At 55.8% G+C, this 18095-nt stretch overlaps 1 protein-coding gene across 30 annotated transcripts; it reads left to right on the top strand.

Annotated features, from left to right (window-relative positions):
- Positions 1 to 2377: 2377 nt before the first annotated feature.
- DPF1 (double PHD fingers 1) lies at positions 2378 to 16442 on the top strand (the record flags this gene model as incomplete). 30 transcript variants are annotated; one of them, XM_081106686.1, is made up of 12 exons in its annotated part: positions 2378 to 2566; positions 9320 to 9480; positions 9572 to 9679; positions 11008 to 11135; positions 11376 to 11465; positions 11847 to 11925; positions 12132 to 12263; positions 13162 to 13212; positions 13304 to 13423; positions 14436 to 14548; positions 15118 to 15199; positions 15346 to 16442. In XM_081106686.1, 12 exons carry the CDS (start codon positions 2439 to 2441, stop codon positions 15414 to 15416), a joined length of 1263 nt encoding a protein of 420 aa, XP_080962812.1. In that variant the 3' UTR covers positions 15417 to 16442. The 30 variants fall into 30 exon arrangements, with proteins under 30 accessions (XP_080962812.1, XP_080962818.1, XP_080962831.1 ...); XM_081106705.1 differs by lacking the exon at positions 2378 to 2566 and adding an exon at positions 3757 to 3904; XM_081106683.1 differs by lacking the exon at positions 2378 to 2566 and adding an exon at positions 3758 to 3904 and having other exon boundaries at positions 15124 to 15199.
- Positions 16443 to 18095: the final 1653 nt, after the last annotated feature.

The following is an 18095-nucleotide window of genomic DNA, read 5'->3' as shown; positions in this document are numbered from 1 at the left end:
AGGGTGATATGCAAATTAACTGCCAGCCAAGATGGCGGCCGGCAGCCAGGCAGCTTAAACTGAACATGAGGCTTGCTTGCTCCAGTGACGGAGGACTGCAACGTTCCCTGCCTGCCTTGCCGGCCTCTGAGCTTGCAGTTTAAGAAACATTGTAACATATAGAAGCTAAACAAAACCCCAGAAACCAGCTTTCAGCCGGCTGGGATCTCAGAGATGGAGTTGATACAGAGTTTCGATTATAGAATCTAAACAAACCAGATACCTACTTTCAGCAGCTGAGGCCTCAGAGCTGGAGCCAAGCCTCAGAGCTAAAGCTGGCCCAGAATAAAAAAGAAAAAAAAAGAAAAAAAGGAGCAGTTGGGAGCTTCAGTCCCAGCCTGAAAACAGCCCTCAGCCCCTCACCCAGACTGGCCAGGCACCCCAGTGGGGACCCCCACCCTGAAGGGTGTGTGACCAGCTGCAAACAGCCATCATCCCCTCATCCAGGCTGGCCAGGCACCCCAGTGGGGACCCCCAACCTGATCCAGGACACCCTTCAGGGCAAACCAGCCAGCCCCCACCCATGCACCAGGCCTCTATTCTATATAGTAAAAGGGTAATATGCCTCCCAGCACTGGGATCAGCGGAGCTAAGAGGTCTCCCGGCACCAGGATCAGCGTGACAGGGGAAGGCGCCCCAACCCCCTGATCGCCCTGCGGCTCTGTGTGTGACAGGGTGCGGCGCCCCAAGCCCCCCACCCCACGGGCCCTGCTCTGTGTGTGACAGGGTAGAGCCATAACCTCCCCATCGGCCCTGCCCTGAGTGTGAGAGTGGTGGCGCCCCAACCCCCTGATTGGCCCTGCTCTGTGGGTGATAGAGGGTGGCACCCCAACCCCCTGATCTGCCCTGCTCTGTGTGTGACAGAGGGCAGTGCGCCAACTCCCCTATCGGCCCTACTCTCTGAGTGACAGGGGGGAGCTCCTCAACCCCCTGATGGGCCCTGCTCTGTGTGTGACGGGGGAGCTCCCCAACCCCCTGACGGGCCCTGCTCTGTGCATGACGGGGGAGGTCCCCAACCCCCTGACGGGCCCTGCTCTGTGCATGACAAGGGGGAGCTCCCCAACCCCTTGATGGGCCCTGCTCTGTGCGTGACAGGGGGGAGCTCCCCAACCCCCTGATGGGCCCTGCTCTGTGCATGACAAGGGGGAGCTCCCCAACCCCCTGATCTGCCCTGCTCTGTGTGTGACAGAGGGCAGTGCGCCAACTCCCCTATCGGCCCTACTCTGTGAGTGACAGGGGGGAGCTCCTCAACCCCCTGATGGGCCCTGCTCTGTGTGTGACGGGGGAGCTCCCCAACCCCCTGACGGGCCCTGCTCTGTGCATGACGGGGGAGGTCCCCAACCTCCTGATGGGCCCTGCTCTGTGCGTGACAGGGGGGAGCTCCCCAACCCCCTGATGGGCCCTGCTCTGTGCGTGACAGGGGGGAGCTCCCCAATCCCCTGATGGGCCCTGCTCTGTGCATGACAAGGGGGAGCTCCCCAACCCCCTGATCTGCCCTGCTCTGTGTGTGACAGAGGGCAGTGCGCCAACTCCCCTATCGGCCCTACTCTGTGAGTGACAGGGGGGAGCTCCTCAACCCCCTGATGGGCCCTGCTCTGTGTGTGACGGGGGAGCTCCCTAACCCCCTGACGGGCCCTGCTCTGTGCATGACGGGGGAGGTCCCCAACCTCCTGATGGGCCCTGCTCTGTGCGTGACAAGGGGGAGCTCCCCAACCCCCTGATGGGCCCTGCTCTGTGTGTGACAGCGGGGAGCTCCCCAACCCCCTGATTGACCCTGCTCTGTGCGTGACAGGGGATGGTGCCGCAACCTCCCCATCGACCCTGCCTTGAGTGTGACAGGGGGCGGTGCCCCAACCCCCCAATCGGCCCTGCTCTGAGCCCGACCAGGGGCTGCACCTAGGGATTGGGCCTGCCCTCTGCCACCCGGGAGCAGGCCTAAGCCAGCAGGTCGTTATCTCCCGAGGAGTCCCAGACTGCGAGAGGGCACAGGCCGGGCTGAGGGACCCTCCCCCCCCCCCCCCCGAGTGCACAAATTTTTGTGCACTGGGCCTCTAGTCCTATATAATAAAAGGATAATATGCAAATCGAATGACCAATCGCTATGACATGCACTGACCACCAGGGGGCAGATGCTTAATGCAGGAGCTGCCCCCTGGTGGTCAGTGCGCTCCCACAGGAGGAGTGCTGCTCAGCCAGAAGCCCAGCTCAGGGCTGGTGAGGCAGTGGCAGGAGCCTCTCCTGCCTCTGCTGCAGCGCTAAGGACCCCTTGGGGGATATCTGCCTGCCAGCTTAGGCCACTCCCTGTGAGAAGGCACAGGCCGGGCTAAGGGATCCCCATCAGTGCATGAATGTTGTGCACTGGGCCTCTGGTTTAATTAGAAACCTCAATAAAGAGAGGAATGAAGCCATGTAGGTATATGGGGGTAGAGCATTCTAGCAGAGGACATAGCAGGTGCAAAGTTCCTGTGACGGAAGCAGGATTGGAATGTTCCAGCGACAGAGAGGATGCCAGTGTAGCTGAAGAAAGGTAAGTCAAGGGAAAGAAGAAAGGAGATGAGGTCGGAAATGTGATGGGGTCTAGGGAGGGGATCCAGAAAGGCTTTGAGGGCATTGCACTTTATTTTAATTGTGAAAGAAGTCATTGAGGTTTTAAGCCAGAGAGCAGTGTGATGCCATATGCTTTAGATAGTCTCCTCTGACTGCTGTGGGGCTGTTCAGGGGGAGACAATATGAAGAGGAAAAGTGAGGATGGGTCCCGGATTTATTTTGTGAATGTAAAGATAACAGGATTTGCTGATGGCTTGGGGTGTGTGTGTGTGTGTGTGTGTGTGTGTGTGTGTGTGAAAAAGAAGAAGAGAGTCAAGGATGATTGATTGCACTTGGAACAAAATCTATTTTCTTTATAATGGCCTACAAGGCCCTACATGATCTGGACCCTTGCTCTCTCCCCAAGCTTGTCCCCCTACACCCCCCCCCCCATTGCTCCAGTTACACTAGCTTTCTTACTGATTATTGCACATGCCAAGCGTGTTCCCCTTCCCCATACATTGCATGGCTGGCAATTTCTCAAGTCTCAGCTTAAATGTCACTTTCTCAGAGAAGTCACCCCTTTCTTTATAGCACTAACCACTCTCTAAAATGATCTTATCTTTTTTTTGTTTGTTTTGTTTATCATCTGTCTTTCTTTACTAGAAGGTCAGCTCCTTGAGGGCAGCGACTTGTTTGGTCACTGCTGTATTCCCAGTGGCTAGGAGAGTGTTTGCATATAGCAAACACTTAAAAGGAACAAAGGCATTGATTAACCCCCTGCTCCTTCACAGATTGGCTTACACAGAAGAGACACCCAGACAAGCAGGCATAGACAAGAATCCAAGACAGAGCCTGCGGTCGTCCACATGCCCTGGGGAGACCCAGAAGCCAGGGACACCGGCTACCCCTCTCCCCCCCACGCGGTGCCTGGAGGATAGAGTCCTAGCTGGGAATGGAGCACCCCTGGGAGGGAAGGATGCTCAGGGGCGAGCCCCGCCCTGCCCTGTATCCCCAGCGGCCAATGGGCGCCCGACCCTCCCGACGCCCCCTGGGACGTGTAGTCCAGTTAGGAGTGCTTTGGGGCCCCGCCGCGCGCCCCCAGACTCCACGTCCCGTCGTGCGCCCGGAGGCGCGGGGATTGGTCCAGCCCCGCCCCCAGCCCGCCCCACTCCGCTCGCGCCGCAGCCCCAAGAATGAATGAAATCGTAGCGCGCTGGGCGGCAGAGCGGGTGGCTCAGGCCGGGCTGGGCCCGCGCGCGGCGGCAGCGGCGCCCAGGCCCGGAGGCGGCCCTGCCGAGCGGGCCATGGCCACCGCCATTCAGAACCCGCTCAAGTCGTGAGTGTCCCTGCCGTCCACGTCCCTCTGTAACCCCCGCCTTTCCCCCGCCCTGGCAAGGGGCGGTGGGTGGGATGCAGTGCGCGGAGGGTAGTTGAATGCCCCTCCCAGCGCAGCCCCCATGCCCCCTGGGGGGTCCACTCCCCTGTGTCTCCTTGGGGTTGGTTGGGATTGGGAGCTCCTTCAGGGTCGCGGGGGAGCCCCTTCTTTGTCGCTGTCAGTGAAGGAATGTGGCGCGGGCTGGGGCGGAGGGGTGGGGGTGGAGGCCGTCTTCCCACCCAGAGTGGGGGTAGGGGCTTCCTTCTCCTCCTCTTCCATCTCTCCTCCTCCTGGTCTCCCGGGCGCGGGCCTGCCCGGACATGGGGCTGGGAGTCCGGCGCCCAAGTCCAGACCTCAGTCTCCAGGGTCTCTCTTTCCCACCTCATCAAAGCACCTTTCTCTCTTTTTCCCTCTCTTTCTCGGCCCCCGCGACCGGGGGTGGGAGCTGAGATTTCGGGGATTCCCGGGGAGATCCCTGTTGTCTCCCTTTTTACTCCTCGGGTCTCCAGGACCTAGAAGCCCCGATGCGCGGTCAGCTTAGAGCGTGGGATTCCTCCCTTGCCCGCTCATACACATCTAACTCGAGCATCTCCCATCCTCTTGGGGACAGGATGCCTCCGGGGAGGGCTCTGGGAGTGCCCTCAGTCTCTGAGAATTCCCTCCCTTTCTTCCTGCCCAAGTCCCTTCTCCTTTCCTTAGCTTCCTCCTGGGCCCAGTGTCTGGGACCCAGGATGTCTGGGTTCGAGCCTAGCACCCTCCCATATCTCCCCTCTCCTCGATCTCTTCACCTCTTTCCCTCGTCGGGACCCTGAACTCCAAGGTCCCAGCGCTCCCCACCCCCTTTCCCAGGCGGGGACTGCGTGCTCCGAGTGACAGGCGCGCGGCCGCTGGCGTCCACCCTCCTCAGCTGGCCAGCGCGCACTCCCCTCCCCCTCTTTTTGCGCTAGGGTAGAAGACATAGGGGCCGGGGTTACCTTCCCCAACCTTCCCCCAACCCTTTGCGCCCCCTGCCTTGACCTTGAGCACCTGTGCTGGGAGGTGAGGAGAGTGGAGTGGCTCAGGAGCGCTCCTCACCCTTAGGGCTGTGCTGGTGTGTAGACCTAAAGCCCCAGTTGCCTCTCGTTTCTGGCGGAGAGAAGTTGGGAGAGATGGTGGGCAGAGGCTCCTAGGCACGCACCTGCACGTGTGGCTTAGCGGTGTGCAAAAGCAGGTTTAGAGGGCGGGTGTGGGGCTTGGGTCAGTAGGAGATGGTGTGTGATGAGGACTCCTTTCAGCACACACAGATAGATGTCTCCTCTGTGAGGGATACCTTCCACCGGCTGGGACCAGATTCCTGTTTTTGGTGGATCTATAGGCAGACATCCAGGCCTCCTCACACGGATCTACCCAGACCTCTAGGAAATGTGGGGCAACCCATTGCAGGGACCTGGAGGCCAGAGTCAGCATTTGGGTGGGAGTGCCAGCACCCTCCGTTCTCTCACCTTCTGAGGATTGTGCAGGGGCGAAGGGAGGGACTCCTGAAAGAATGTACAAGTCAGATCTCCTTGGGAGTGAGAGGCCGGAGGTGCAGCCCTCGGGAGTTCTGAGTGCCTGTGTTCAAACCCAGCTTGAGCCATTAGTTCTCCCCTTCCCCAGCCGCAGTGTTACCTTCTGTGAATTGGGGAATCAGCCGTTCTTATTACCTCAGGGGGCTGTTTGATCTTTGTAGAGCACTTCATACACTAAATGTAGTGACTAGTAGGAGAAGTGTCAATATTGATTTCATTTGTGGTCCAGTTTCCCAAAGAGCGGGGGGCGGGGGGGGGGGGGTGAGGTGGTGATAGGATTGTTTGGGCAGGGGATAGAACTGGAAGAGGGGTCTGTGAAGGTGGCAGGAGTAAGAAAAGGGTGGAATATCCCTCTCCAAGTTTCCACCTGAGTCTGTAGGTCAAATTGTGCTGGCAGACAGACAAGGCCTCCTGGAGGAGGTGAAGTGTCTACATGAAGGCCCCAAATGGGTGGAATTGATTTGAGAGTTCTGGGATGGGGAAGGAGAAAACCTGGGTTTTTGAGGCTAGAGGTGTGGGGAGTAAGTGTTAGAGGGAGTGTTGGGGAGCTGTGATGGTGGTGGCAGGTGAGAGAGGAAGGTGGCAAGGGCACCCTCTGAACTGAGCTGACACGCTTACTGTGGACATATGGAGTGGCCACTATAGGGGCCTGGAGGCCAGAGTGAGAGTGGGGCTGCCAGTATATTTTACTATTCCCCTTGTCACACCTCTGGGCCAGATGTGAAGCAGAGACCCCCTCCCTCAAGGCCTTACCTGAAGCAGATGGGGAGAATTTGTGGAAGGGGTTTTAGACTAGAGGTGTGTGTGTGTGTGTGTGTGTGTGTGTGTAGGAGTGACCATGGATTGGAGGCCTGAGAGGATCCTCTTGTCAGGGGGAGGTGAGGGTATGAAGTAACAAAAGAGGTGAAGGCTAATATGCCTGCTCTGTCTACTGGAGAGCCCCCTAGTGGGTGTTTTCGTCCATACGGAGGCTCAAACCTGAACACAAAGTTTGGACTAGGAGGGCTGTGGGTGTGCGCATAGAGAGTGTGTGTGTGACTAGGTGAGTCAACTCGCACTCTGGGGATTCCTCAGGGTAGAGTTACTGTGAGAGACAGTGGGAAAGAGAAGGCAGTAAGGCCCACTTGGGGACACAGACATCTGGGCGAGTGAATCCTTCCCTCAGTCACACTTCAAACAGCCTCCAAGAGCAGGGAACATGTAGCTGCACCTCCCTGCGCATCCGGAAAGTAGGGGTAATAACACCATCACCCTGGAAGGTTATTATGAAGACTAAATGTGTTAAGCCCTGTAAAGCACTGAGAACTGTGTCCAGCATATGGTGGCTGTTCAGTATATTTGTTTATTCATTCAACATATATTTATTGAGCATTTACTATGTGCCAGGCATTATTCTTTCTAATAATGGTAATTATAGCACCATTTTACATCTTAGTACATATCAGATTCTTTTTGTGGGATGAATTTATTGAGCACCTACTACCTGCCAGGTACCTTTTAAAACACTTTACTTATAGTTACTCATTTAATCCTCACAACAATACAATGAGGCACCACTCTGATGAGGAAACTGAGGCCCAGAAAGATTAAATCATTTGCCCAAGGTCACATGGCCACCAAGTGGCAGAGCCAGGATTTGAACCTAAGAGGTGTGGCTACAGTCCCTAACTAGCACCGCCACTGTTTGGCCTTCCAAGGGGTTGAACAGGTTGGGTGGGGTCACTGTGAGAGTGGCAGCCTCGAGTGGGACCCACAAGGCAGGGTTCTCTGGAGCTGGGAGGGACTAGGGAGCGGGGGTGGGGAGGGGCAGTGTCAGCGAGCCTAGTCTGCGTGCGTGCGGGGTTGTCGGTGGGATGTTTGTGTGGGCACCTGTAGTGTCTCCGGGTCCCCCGGCACTGAAGACTGTGTGAGTGTAGATGTATGTGAGTATATGTGGGGTGTGGGAGTGGAGTGTGCGTAAGTCTACGTGGGAAGCGTGAGTGTATGTGTGACTTTGTATGTAAATGGCCGTGTGCGAGTCCAGGTGTGAGTGTGAGTGTACGCCCGTGAGCCCAGGTGTGTGTATGAGTGAGCATGTGTGCGTGGCCGCGCTGCCTGGGCCCCACCTCTGCACCCGCGTCCCCGCGGGATCCCGCCCGCCCCCAGGCCGGGACTACGACTCCCAGCATGGCAGGGGCGGGCCCGCCCCGCCGCCCTGATTGGCTGTGGCCCCCGTACTCCCGCCCCCCCGGGAATGAATGGATGGGCGGCCTCCGCGCCTGCCCGCCCGTGCGCGAGGAGGACCGACCCGCGGGGACCTGCTGGGGGCAGGACCCGGGGAGCAAGATGGCCACGGTCATCCCCGGCCCCCTGAGGTGATGCGGGCCGGCGGGAGGGGGGGAGGGCGCGCGCGCGCGCGTGTGTGTCGACTGGGGGTGGGGCCGATGGGGAGTCGGGCTGTCACTGTGGCCCGGCTGTGTGGGGGTGCGAGTGTGTGACTGGGTGTCTGGGGTCGACGCACCGCTCCTGGGAAGGCGGAGGGTGTGGGGAAGTCGGAGCCCTCTTCGGGGCAGGGCATGCCCCCCGGCGACCCCCAGGTAGGGGAGAGGATAAAATGGCTGTGGGGTGCGGGGACCTTGGTAAACTTGGGTGAAGCCCACACCACCTTTGTCTTGGGATGTAGAGTGTCTGTCACTTGTTTGTGTTCTGTTCTTCGGGGATATGTGTGTTTCATTGGGGATGTGCTTCACTGGGTCTGAGCGTGTGTACCTTTCCTTTGAAACTGCATCATTTGTGTTCTGTGTCTTTGGATATGTAGGTGTGCATGTGTCTGTGTAAATTTTTGTTTGAATGTGGGTAGCTATATCTATGTTGTATATGTGTGTGTCTTTGTGTTGAATATGTTATTTTGTTTTTGCTTTGTTAATCCTCACCTGAGGATATTTTTTTTCCATTGGTTTTCAGAGAGAGGGAGGGAAGTGGAGAGAGAGAGAGAGAGAGAGAGAGAGAGAGAGAGAGAAACATTGATGTGAGAGAGAGACACATCTACTGTCCCTCATGTACCTGTGCCCTGACCTGGGCGGGGAGCAACGGAAGGGAGCGACTGGGGCCGGAGCAAGTGAACCTGCAGCCCAGGCACTTGCCCTTGTCCCAGAATCAAACTCCGGGGGGCCCTTCAGTGTGTGTGTGTGGGTGTGTGTGTGTGTGATTTTGTTTGTGTTGTGTCTCTGTCATGTGTGTAAGTGCATATGGGTAGATTGCTTTAACATTCCTTCTTTTAACATTTGTGTGTGTGTTTGGATGCTTGAGTGTGTTATGTGTGCTATGGTGTGTCTGATCTGTCTGGTTTGCATGTTGTGTGTCTGTGTGGGTGATTTATGTTGGGTGTCTTTGGATATGTGATGCATACTTGTGCATGGAAACTAGTACATGTGTGATCTGTTCGTTCCTACACTGTGACTTGGGATATTTGTGTTTCAGTAGATATGTGTATGTGCACGTATGTTAGATTTGTGTTTCTCCTTTGTGTCTTAGGATATCTCTCTTTGTATGTGAATTGATGTGACTATGTGCGATTTTTTGTGTTGTGTGTTTGGATATGTGCACATATGAATGGGGCCCAGTGTATTTTTGTTTGTTTCTATATTGTGTATATCTACTCCTTGGCTAGAGGCCTGCTTGAGTCCCAGGCGGGGGGCTCTTGAGTCCAGGAGCGACAGGAGGGGAGAGGTGAGGTTGGAGGATTCTGCCCACCCATTCTAGACGGGAGGGTTGGGGGAGGGATGCTGGCGACCTGGCGCTCCTGCCCTTGCTGACAGCCGCCTGCTGGCCTGCTCACTGCCCCTTGCAGTCTAGGCGAGGACTTCTACCGCGAGGCCATTGAGCACTGCCGCAGCTACAACGCGCGCCTGTGTGCCGAGCGCAGCCTGCGCCTGCCCTTCCTCGACTCTCAGACCGGAGTGGCCCAGAACAACTGCTACATCTGGATGGAGAAGACCCACCGTGGGCCAGGTGCCCGCTGGGAGGGTGGTGGAGGGATGGGTAGGGGTGGGGCCGGGTGGCCACAATGAAGCCCAAAATTTTACCTCCCATTTCACTCCAGGTTTGGCTCCAGGACAGATCTACACGTACCCCGCTCGCTGTTGGAGAAAAAAACGGAGACTCAATATCCTGGAGGACCCCAGACTCCGGCCCTGCGAGTACAAGATCGGTGGGTGGAGCTGTCTGTGCCTGGGGTGGCCTCCATGTGCTCCCCCTGCACTGCTAAGTGTGTGGCATGCCAGTGGGTGTCTGAGCCTTCACCTTTTCTCCCTTCTAGCCAGTGTCTGCGTGGCTGGCTTGTGTGTCTCTCTGTGTGTGCCTGGGTATAGTCCATGGATTCTCCAGTTTTCCCTGAGTGGCTGAGCTTCAGATGGTATCTTCCACGTGGGCCCAGGTGTATTTGAGAGCAGAGTGGTGTCTGTTATGTGTGTCTAGGTGTATCCAGCCTTTGTACATCTCCCCTTGTGAGCTGGGATGTGTCAGAATGTCTGGCTCTGTTTCTTCCTGTGGGTGTGTCAGAGAGTCTGATTGTAACTCTTGCCGTTTGTAGTGGAGTGTATCTAAGTGTCTTGAGTCTCTTTCCAGGTGTTTTCAAGTGTATTAGCAGGTTTATTTCCGTGTGTGTGTGTGTGTGTGTGTGTGTGTGTGTGATATCAGGGTGCCTGGCTGCCTTTTCCGTTGAGTGCCCAGATGTTTGGAATGTCTCTCTTTCCTTAGTACCTGGTGTATTAGGTATGTTTCTGCCATGTGTGTTGGTCCACCAGAGTGTCTGGCCTTACCACTTAAATGTGTCCAGTACTATCAGGATCACTGGCTGTTTCTTTTCCCTGTCCAAGGATCTGTTTGAGTCCAGATATATTAGGCTCAGGTGTCTACCTGGCTGTATCTTCCTGGGTGTGTCTGACTGCCTCAGAGGGGCTGTCTGTATTGTCTATGTGTATTCATCTGAGTGATTCTCCCTAGGTGTGTCTATCACCCCCATGTGTGGCCAGGTGTACAGTAGGGTCTGCCTGTGTCTTCCCCATGTGGGTCTGGCTATGTCTGATGGTCTAACAATCTGAGTGTCTCTGGGTGTATCCAAGGGTCTGCATGTATCTCCTCCACATGCCCAGGTTATCTGAGTGTCTGGGTGTATCTCTTCCTTTGTCTGACTGTCTAAAATGTTCTGTCTCCCCTGTGTATCCTCTTTGACTATCTGTATCCTTCCATATTTGTCCAGGTGTAAGTGAGGGTCTGGCTGGGGTCTCCTCCATGTGTATAGGTATATACAAGGGTCCTCCTGAGTGTGTCCTCGAGATTCTGAGGGTCTGGCTGTGTCTTCTCCAGGGTCTGAGCGTCCTCAGTAGGTGTAGTTGAATCTTCAGATCTGCTGCTGGTTGAGAGTGGGAAAGCCTCTTCTCTCCCTCAGTGCGCATGGTTCTCTCACCTGGGCAGTTTGAGGAATCCTCCAGGGACAACTTCCCACTTGACCCCTCCTCCCCATGGCCTTGTCCCCAGACTGTGAGGCACCCCTGAAGAAGGAGGGCGGCCTTCCTGAAGGGCCGGTCCTTGAGGCTCTCCTGTGTGCTGAGACAGGGGAGAAGAAGATTGAGCTGAAGGAGGAAGAGGCCATTATGGACTGCCAGGTAGGACTACCCCTGGGTCCCAAGCTCTTCTGCCCTGGCATATCCCATTCTTGCTCTGAAACCTCCCCTGGCTCCCTAGGGCCTTCTGGCATCTTAAGTCTTTGTCTTCCAAATATCATTATCTTTGGAAGGTCTTCTGACTTGCCCTGCCACCCAATCTCCAGCTCTGCACAGAACCCCCAAAAGCAGAACAGTGCTCCCCATTTTCTTGACTCCAATCTCCCTTCTCCTGGTGCTCAGAAACAGCAGTTGCTGGAGTTTCCGCATGATCTTGAGGTGGAAGACTTGGAGGATGATATTCCCAGGAGGAAAAACAGGGCCAAAGGAAAGGTATCTCTCCATCATCCATCCCTTCAAAGCAGACCCCGTATACTAAGCAGGCATAGTGATCAGACCTGCCCCAATTGGCCTCATTTAACTCTCAGAACAGCAGGGGCGGGGGGAGGGGAGGAGGATCTTATACCCATTTCACAGATGAGGAGGTTGAGGCTCAGCTATGTTAAGCCATCTGCAAACCAGAGATTGTAAGGTGGACTAGAGCTGTCTTCATACCTGTGCTATAGATAGAGAGGAAACAACCCCAGAGAAGTTGAATTACGTAAGGCCACTGTAAGGAAGCGGCAGAGCTGCAATTCAGCTTTCAGGCCCAAATGATGAGAACTCTTTCAATTGCCTCCCTTTCTTGGCCCCTCACTCCTGCTCTTCCCCCAGGCATATGGCATCGGGGGTCTCCGGAAACGCCAGGACACCGCTTCCCTGGAGGACCGAGACAAGCCGTATGTCTGTGATAGTGAGTCCTTCTGAAGAGAGGGAAAGAGAGCGAGTGGGGCCCAGTCACCTGACCTGCCCGCTCCTGGTCACCTCCTCCTATTCAGGACCCTGGTGGGAGGATGCTCAGGCCTCTGGCCGAGGGGGAGGTGTGATCCCAGAGGCCAGAATGGAGGTGGCAGGGGCTGGGAGGGCTGACCGGCCCTCCATGCTCACTCTGCTCTCCAGTCTGTGGGAAACGGTATAAGAACCGGCCAGGGCTCAGCTACCACTACACCCACACCCACCTGGCTGAGGAGGAGGGGGAGGAGAACACCGAGCGCCACGCCCTGCCCTTCCACCGGAAAAACAACCATAAACGTGAGCAGGCAGGCGGGCTTTGGGCTGGTGAGGGGCCTTGGGAATGGGGGCTAGGAGCCTGGGAGGGAGGGGGCACATTAGACATTTCTGGAAAATCTCCAGCTCAGCCGTCACCTCCCCCCACAGATCATGGGGAAGCTGGCTCTGGGGTTGCCATGGCAACCAACCATCTCTCCTCTCTCTCTCTCTCTCTCTCTCTCTCTCTCCCTCTCTCCCGGCTGTAATATTTCTGGGTCTGATTTATTGTTTCAATTAGAGCTGAGGGAGGGGGGTGATAGATGACTCCCCTCCGTCCCTGCCTCCCTTTTTCCCTTCTCTGCTAAGCTTTGGTGGAGTGGCAGGGTCTGTGGCCTAGGAGTCCTTGAACCACCCATGCCAATCCCATGCCAACCCGGCCAGCTAAAGGATTGGGGAGGGCCTGGAGGGAGGTTGTCAGTGGAGAAACCATCTTCCCACCCATCCCTTGGTGGGAGAGGACAGTCTCTTTCTATTCCCACTGTACACCCCGGCATCTCTGTGTTCACAATGTTCCTTCTGAATGTTTTCATACCAGATCTTGGCCAGTAGTACCTACCCACTTTTTTATATAGTTGGGGGTGGCTGTCTGATGGAAGTGAATGCATGGGGAAGCAGTGGACTCTGCCTAAAGCTGTATTGGTCAGTTTTTACCTAATAAAAAGGACATGTCACTTGACAACAAAGAAATGGGGGGATCCTCATGAGAATTATTTGGGTTCCCAAGGTCTCTTTTGCTACTGGCCACAGCTTGGGGTAGTACTCTCTCTTCCCACCTCCCCAAGCCCAGACCTAGGGTCCCTCCCTGGAGCTGAGGCTGGGGACAGGGTGGAGCCTTGCCTATGGTGAGAGTCCCTCTCTCTGTCCCCTCCCCACTCCCCAGAGTTTTACAAAGAATTGGCCTGGGTCCCTGAGGCACAGAGGAAACACACAGGTAGGGACGCCTCCCCCTGCCCCTACTTCTTCAGCAGCCTTTGACTGGGGGCCCCTGCCTGCCCACACCAACCCCATCTGCTGTCTTTCAGCCAAGAAGGGGCCTGACGGCACTGTCATCCCCAATGGCTACTGTGACTTCTGTCTGGGTGGCTCCAAGAAGACAGGGTGTCCTGAGGACCTCATCTCCTGTGCTGACTGTGGGCGATCAGGTGACACCCCCACTGAGGTTTCTGGGAGCCAGGGTGGAGAGGACTCCAGGAGTTTAGGTCTGGAGGATGGGAGGCAGAGGAGTGAGGACTGGGGGGGGGGGGGCGGGGGGTAAGAGGGGAAGGAGACCCAGAGTGCCCCATGGGCACTGAGAACCAGAGTCCGTGGGGCTGACTCCATTGCTGAAGATTGTGGGAAACTGAGTGGGATCAAGGAAGCTCTGGGAATAATGGGATGTGGTTGTCTTGGCATTGCCAGAGTGACGTGCTTACCCTGGTGGGGAGTAGTGAGAGCTGGTTGCCAAGGCATTGTGGGTAGTGGGTTGTGATAAGTGAGTAATGGATTGCCACTGCCTGGGTACTGTGGATAACAGAGGGTGCCATGGAACTGTGGTTAATAGATGTGGTTTCTCATGGTGGACTTGTGGGTGACAGACAGTGGTTGCCTCAGCCCAGTGGTTAATGAATTGTGGTTGTCATGGTATTGTGGGTAGTGTAATATGGTTGTCATGGCAATTGGGTGTAGTAGAATGTAGTTGTGGCACTTGGGGACTGGCGGATTGGCATTGCAGAGTATTGCTATTAACAGTTTGGTTGCTGGGGCATCCTGTATAACAGGCTTAGGTTGCAAGGAACTCTGGAATGCCCCCTGACTGTGAATGGTGGTTGCCATGGCATTGTGGCTGGGAGAATGTGGTTGCTACATTATGTGGTTCTCTCCACACAGTGGTTAACAGAGTGTAGCTGCCCAGTGTTGTGGGTGGTAGGAAGTGGTTGCCACAGCACTGTGGGTAATGGAATGCGGTTGCCATGGTGGCTGGGTAGGAGATGGTGGCCACAGTAGTGCTGCTTGCAGTAGGGTGCCGTGCACCCTGGACAGAATGGGGTTAGGCTGAGGACCACAGAAGCTCATCATTATGAGCCAGGGGTAAGGGCTGAGTCATTTCTTCCCCCGCGTCTGTAGTCACCAGGGACATGATGACCCCTAACCGCATCCCTGCCCCTCGGCCCCCAGGACACCCCTCGTGTTTACAGTTCACGGTGAACATGACAGCGGCCGTTCGGACCTACCGCTGGCAGTGCATCGAGTGCAAGTCCTGCAGCCTGTGTGGCACCTCGGAGAATGATGTGAGTGCCCTGCCCTCACCTCCCCAGGACATATCCCCATTGGCCTCCCCACTTGGCACCTCCACCTTTTCCTGGAGCCTCCTTGCTGGTGACCACTAGTAACCGTATTATTATTATTGTTAGTGGCCATTCATTGAGCCTGGTACTTAATACTTTTCATCTTTCTGACTCCTCGCAACCACCCTCTGAGGCAGGTGCCTGGTTCCCACTTCACAGAGAGGGGAAATGCCTTGCCCAAGGTCAGGCAGCTAGGGAAATGGCATAGCTGGGCCTGAACCCACGTCCACTGTTTTTGGAGCTGGTATCAGGCCATCTCAGTGTCATTTTAAGTGTTCCATAAGATATGATAAAGCCTGCACTACAGATTGCCAACTTACAGTGCTCAGGGGTGTTTTGCTCTGCTAAGCAGGGTTTTGCGAAGATTCTGTGGCCCAGACCTCTGGGAGTCCTTTCTTTCAGAAGGGCCCACCTCCCCCAGTCCCTTTGACTAGCCCCTGCCCCAGCCCCCCACCCGGATCTCTAGTGCCTGTGCTCCCAGGGTGCTAACTGGGCGGGTCTCACCCCCCCAGGACCAGCTGCTGTTTTGTGATGACTGTGATCGGGGTTACCACATGTACTGCCTGAGCCCCCCCATGGCGGAGCCCCCGGAAGGTGAGAGAAGAGGTGGGCATGCCACTGGGGTGGGTGGGCTAGAAAGTTGTCTTCTTGCTGGTGAAGACCTTGCCCTCTGTATAGGAGGGGCTGAGCAGCCCTCCCTGGACCTGGGCCTAACTCCCTGTCCTCTGGCCACCCCACAGGGAGCTGGAGTTGTCACCTGTGTCTTCGGCACCTGAAAGAGAAGGCCTCTGCCTACATCACTCTCACCTAGGCCTGGCTCTGGCTCACCTGGACCTCTGGGGTGGTGCTTGCCCATCTGCCTCTCAGAGCTCCTCTACTCTCTTCTCATCCTTAATGTGCCACCGTGGGAAGGGGCGCGGGAAGCCTGAGAGGAGGCTGGGCCACCCCCTCTGTGCGAGTGGAATGTTTGCCCTGCGGGTTGGTGGGCCCAGCAGGGCTCCTCTCTATTCCTCCCTCCTTCCCCATCCCTTGGCAAATGGGCACCAGGGGCTTCTGCTCCCCTCAAAGCCATACCCCGCCTCTGGGCGGGCATGAGGGGTGGTGGATGCCAGCCCAGGGCCTGGACCCAGCCTTTTTCTAAAGAAAAAATCAAAAAGTTAAAAAAAAAGAAATTAATATATACAGAATCCTATAAGGCCTGGCTGGGTGAGGGGGCACTGCTGAGTGAGTCCACAGGGCACCAGTCTATACCAGTTTCCTGCCTGGCAACCCCTCCCCCCAGTTTTGGAGCTGCAACTACCCCACTTCCCCTCCCCAGGTGGGCACCATTCCCCACTCTTGCCCAAGGCAGATGGGTGTGGTGCCCACCCTTTATCCCCTCTTGGTGCCCACTGTGGATACTGCATGATGTTGAACTGTGGCTTTGAAATCTGTTCCTGCCCCTTCCTGAGAGCCCCACCCTGTCTGCCACCACCACAGTTACTGGTGGGGCAGGCGGGTCCCTGCCCAGCGCCTGCTGGGATGAGAAGCACAGACTCTGCAATGGACTAGTTTTTCCTCCTCCCCTGCCCTGATCCCCACCGGCCTGGCCGGGCTACCCCTGCCCCCTTACTGGCCATATTGAGGGTAACAAGGGGGAGTGGTTATTTCTTGTGGTTGTGTATGTTTATTGTTCGGGTTAAAAAAAGGGAAATTGAGATTGCAAGTGGATGAGGTTGTGGATTTTGGGGGCCTCCCCCAATCCAGGCATGCCCCCCCCTTGTAAATGAGTCTCCTTTATTGCCTGCCTCTGCTGTGAATTAAATTGTTCTGTGTATTAAACTGGGCCTGACCCCTCTGCCACGACTACCTCCTTCTCCAGGCTGGTTTGGGGCGTCACCAAGAAGGGGAGCTGGGGCCTCATTTGGGGGAGAAGAAACAGGTTAACAGCTGGAGCTGGCTCCCACCTCCATCTCCCCCTTGTACCCCGCCTTTCTCTGGCTTTGTCCCACCTTCTCACTGCCTTGGCAGAAGGAAGAAGGGGGATGGGGTGGAGGGGGCTCCCGCCCAGCCAGCTGTGGTTGTCCTGGCAACGGACTACTGCAGCTGCAGCAGAAAGCTGAGAGGAGGAAGGCGGGGAACTGGGGGCTGGGGGAAGGGAAGGGATGAACAGATGAAGTTGGTCAGCCCCTCCTTGGCTGGGGTAGAGGGCAGGGTGCCAGGAGCACCTCATCCTAGTACCAGACATCACCTGGGGCTTCCTGTATGGGGCCAAGAGCGGAGGGGAAGGAGCAGGGGAGAGAAAGATAGGGACATAGGGACATTAGGAAGCTGAGATTTGGGTGAGGTGGGTTGCGGAGAGGGAACCAGGAAAGAGTGATTAGGACAGAGACATAGATATGAGAATCACAAATTTATAGAGAATCAGAAAAAAGACAGCAGGAGGGAGAAGAACAGGGAAGCAAAAAAAAAATCTAGAGATACAGATGAGGAGAGCCACAGGAATTATGGGGGAAGAGAAGAGATGGAGATTTAGTGGGAGAAAAAATAATAAAAAATAGACATGTTGGGGAGAGACAGGAAGAGGAAGTAGACAGTGACTTGGAGAAGAAGTAGAAGAGAGATTTGATGGGGGAGGCAGAGAACCAGGGCACATAAAATAGGAGAGAAAAAGGAGAAGAGAGGCACGTTGGGGAGAGAGATACAATTAGGATCCAGGGACAGGTAAAATCTCAGCACAAGGACACAGGAGATGAATGAGATTTCATGGGAGAGAAGGACACAAAGAATTTAATGGGACAATAGAAAAATTGTGAGAGAGACAAAGGTATGAAGGGATTCAGATTGGGTGAGGAGAAAGCCAGAGATGGGGTGGGAGAGACTAGGGGAGGCTCCAAAGGGCGCCTGTAGGAGAAACAGGAGGATGAGGCAGACATTGAAATCGGGCAAAATGGGAAAGGGACAAGCAGGGCACAGTTTAGGCGAGAGCGAGGGCTGGCAAGTGCATGTGTGAGTTGTGGGGTGTTGGAAGTTGGTGTGTCACAGGCGCCAGGAGAAGATGTGAGAACAGCTTGTTCTACTGTTCCCTGGTTGGGGGAGGGCAGCTCGGTCGAGGATGGGGCCTCAAGGAGGGTGGGGAAGGGAGTTTCTGGAACACTCTAGAATTTTTAGGAGATGTGAAAATAGCTGGTCCACCTCCTCTGGAAAAAGGCTATATACCCGTCTTGGAAAAAGATTTTGTGTGTGGTGAGGGAAGGGTCTGGGTTAAAGAGACATCAGGTTTGACTCAGAGACAGGGAAATGGGTGAGGTGGGCCAGAAAGCCCAGCCACCTGGCCAACCTTGCCAAGAGGGTCGGGCTGATCTCAGATCTAGACTGAGGCCAGACTTTGGGATCTTCATGTGGAATTTTGAGATTTGGACTGTGGTCTCTGGGTCAAACTGTAAGGGTTTGCAGATCTGGGGCCCAGAGTCCACGGCCCCTCCCCAGATGGGAGTCCCCAGAGAAAGGC

The sequence above is a fragment of the Myotis nattereri genome (genome assembly GCF_964212035.1).
Source record: "Myotis nattereri genome assembly, chromosome: 15".
Classification (NCBI taxonomy): Eukaryota; Metazoa; Chordata; class Mammalia; order Chiroptera; family Vespertilionidae; genus Myotis; species Myotis nattereri.
Note: the sequence above shows the minus strand (reverse complement) of the source record. Positions and strands in the feature narration are given on the sequence as shown.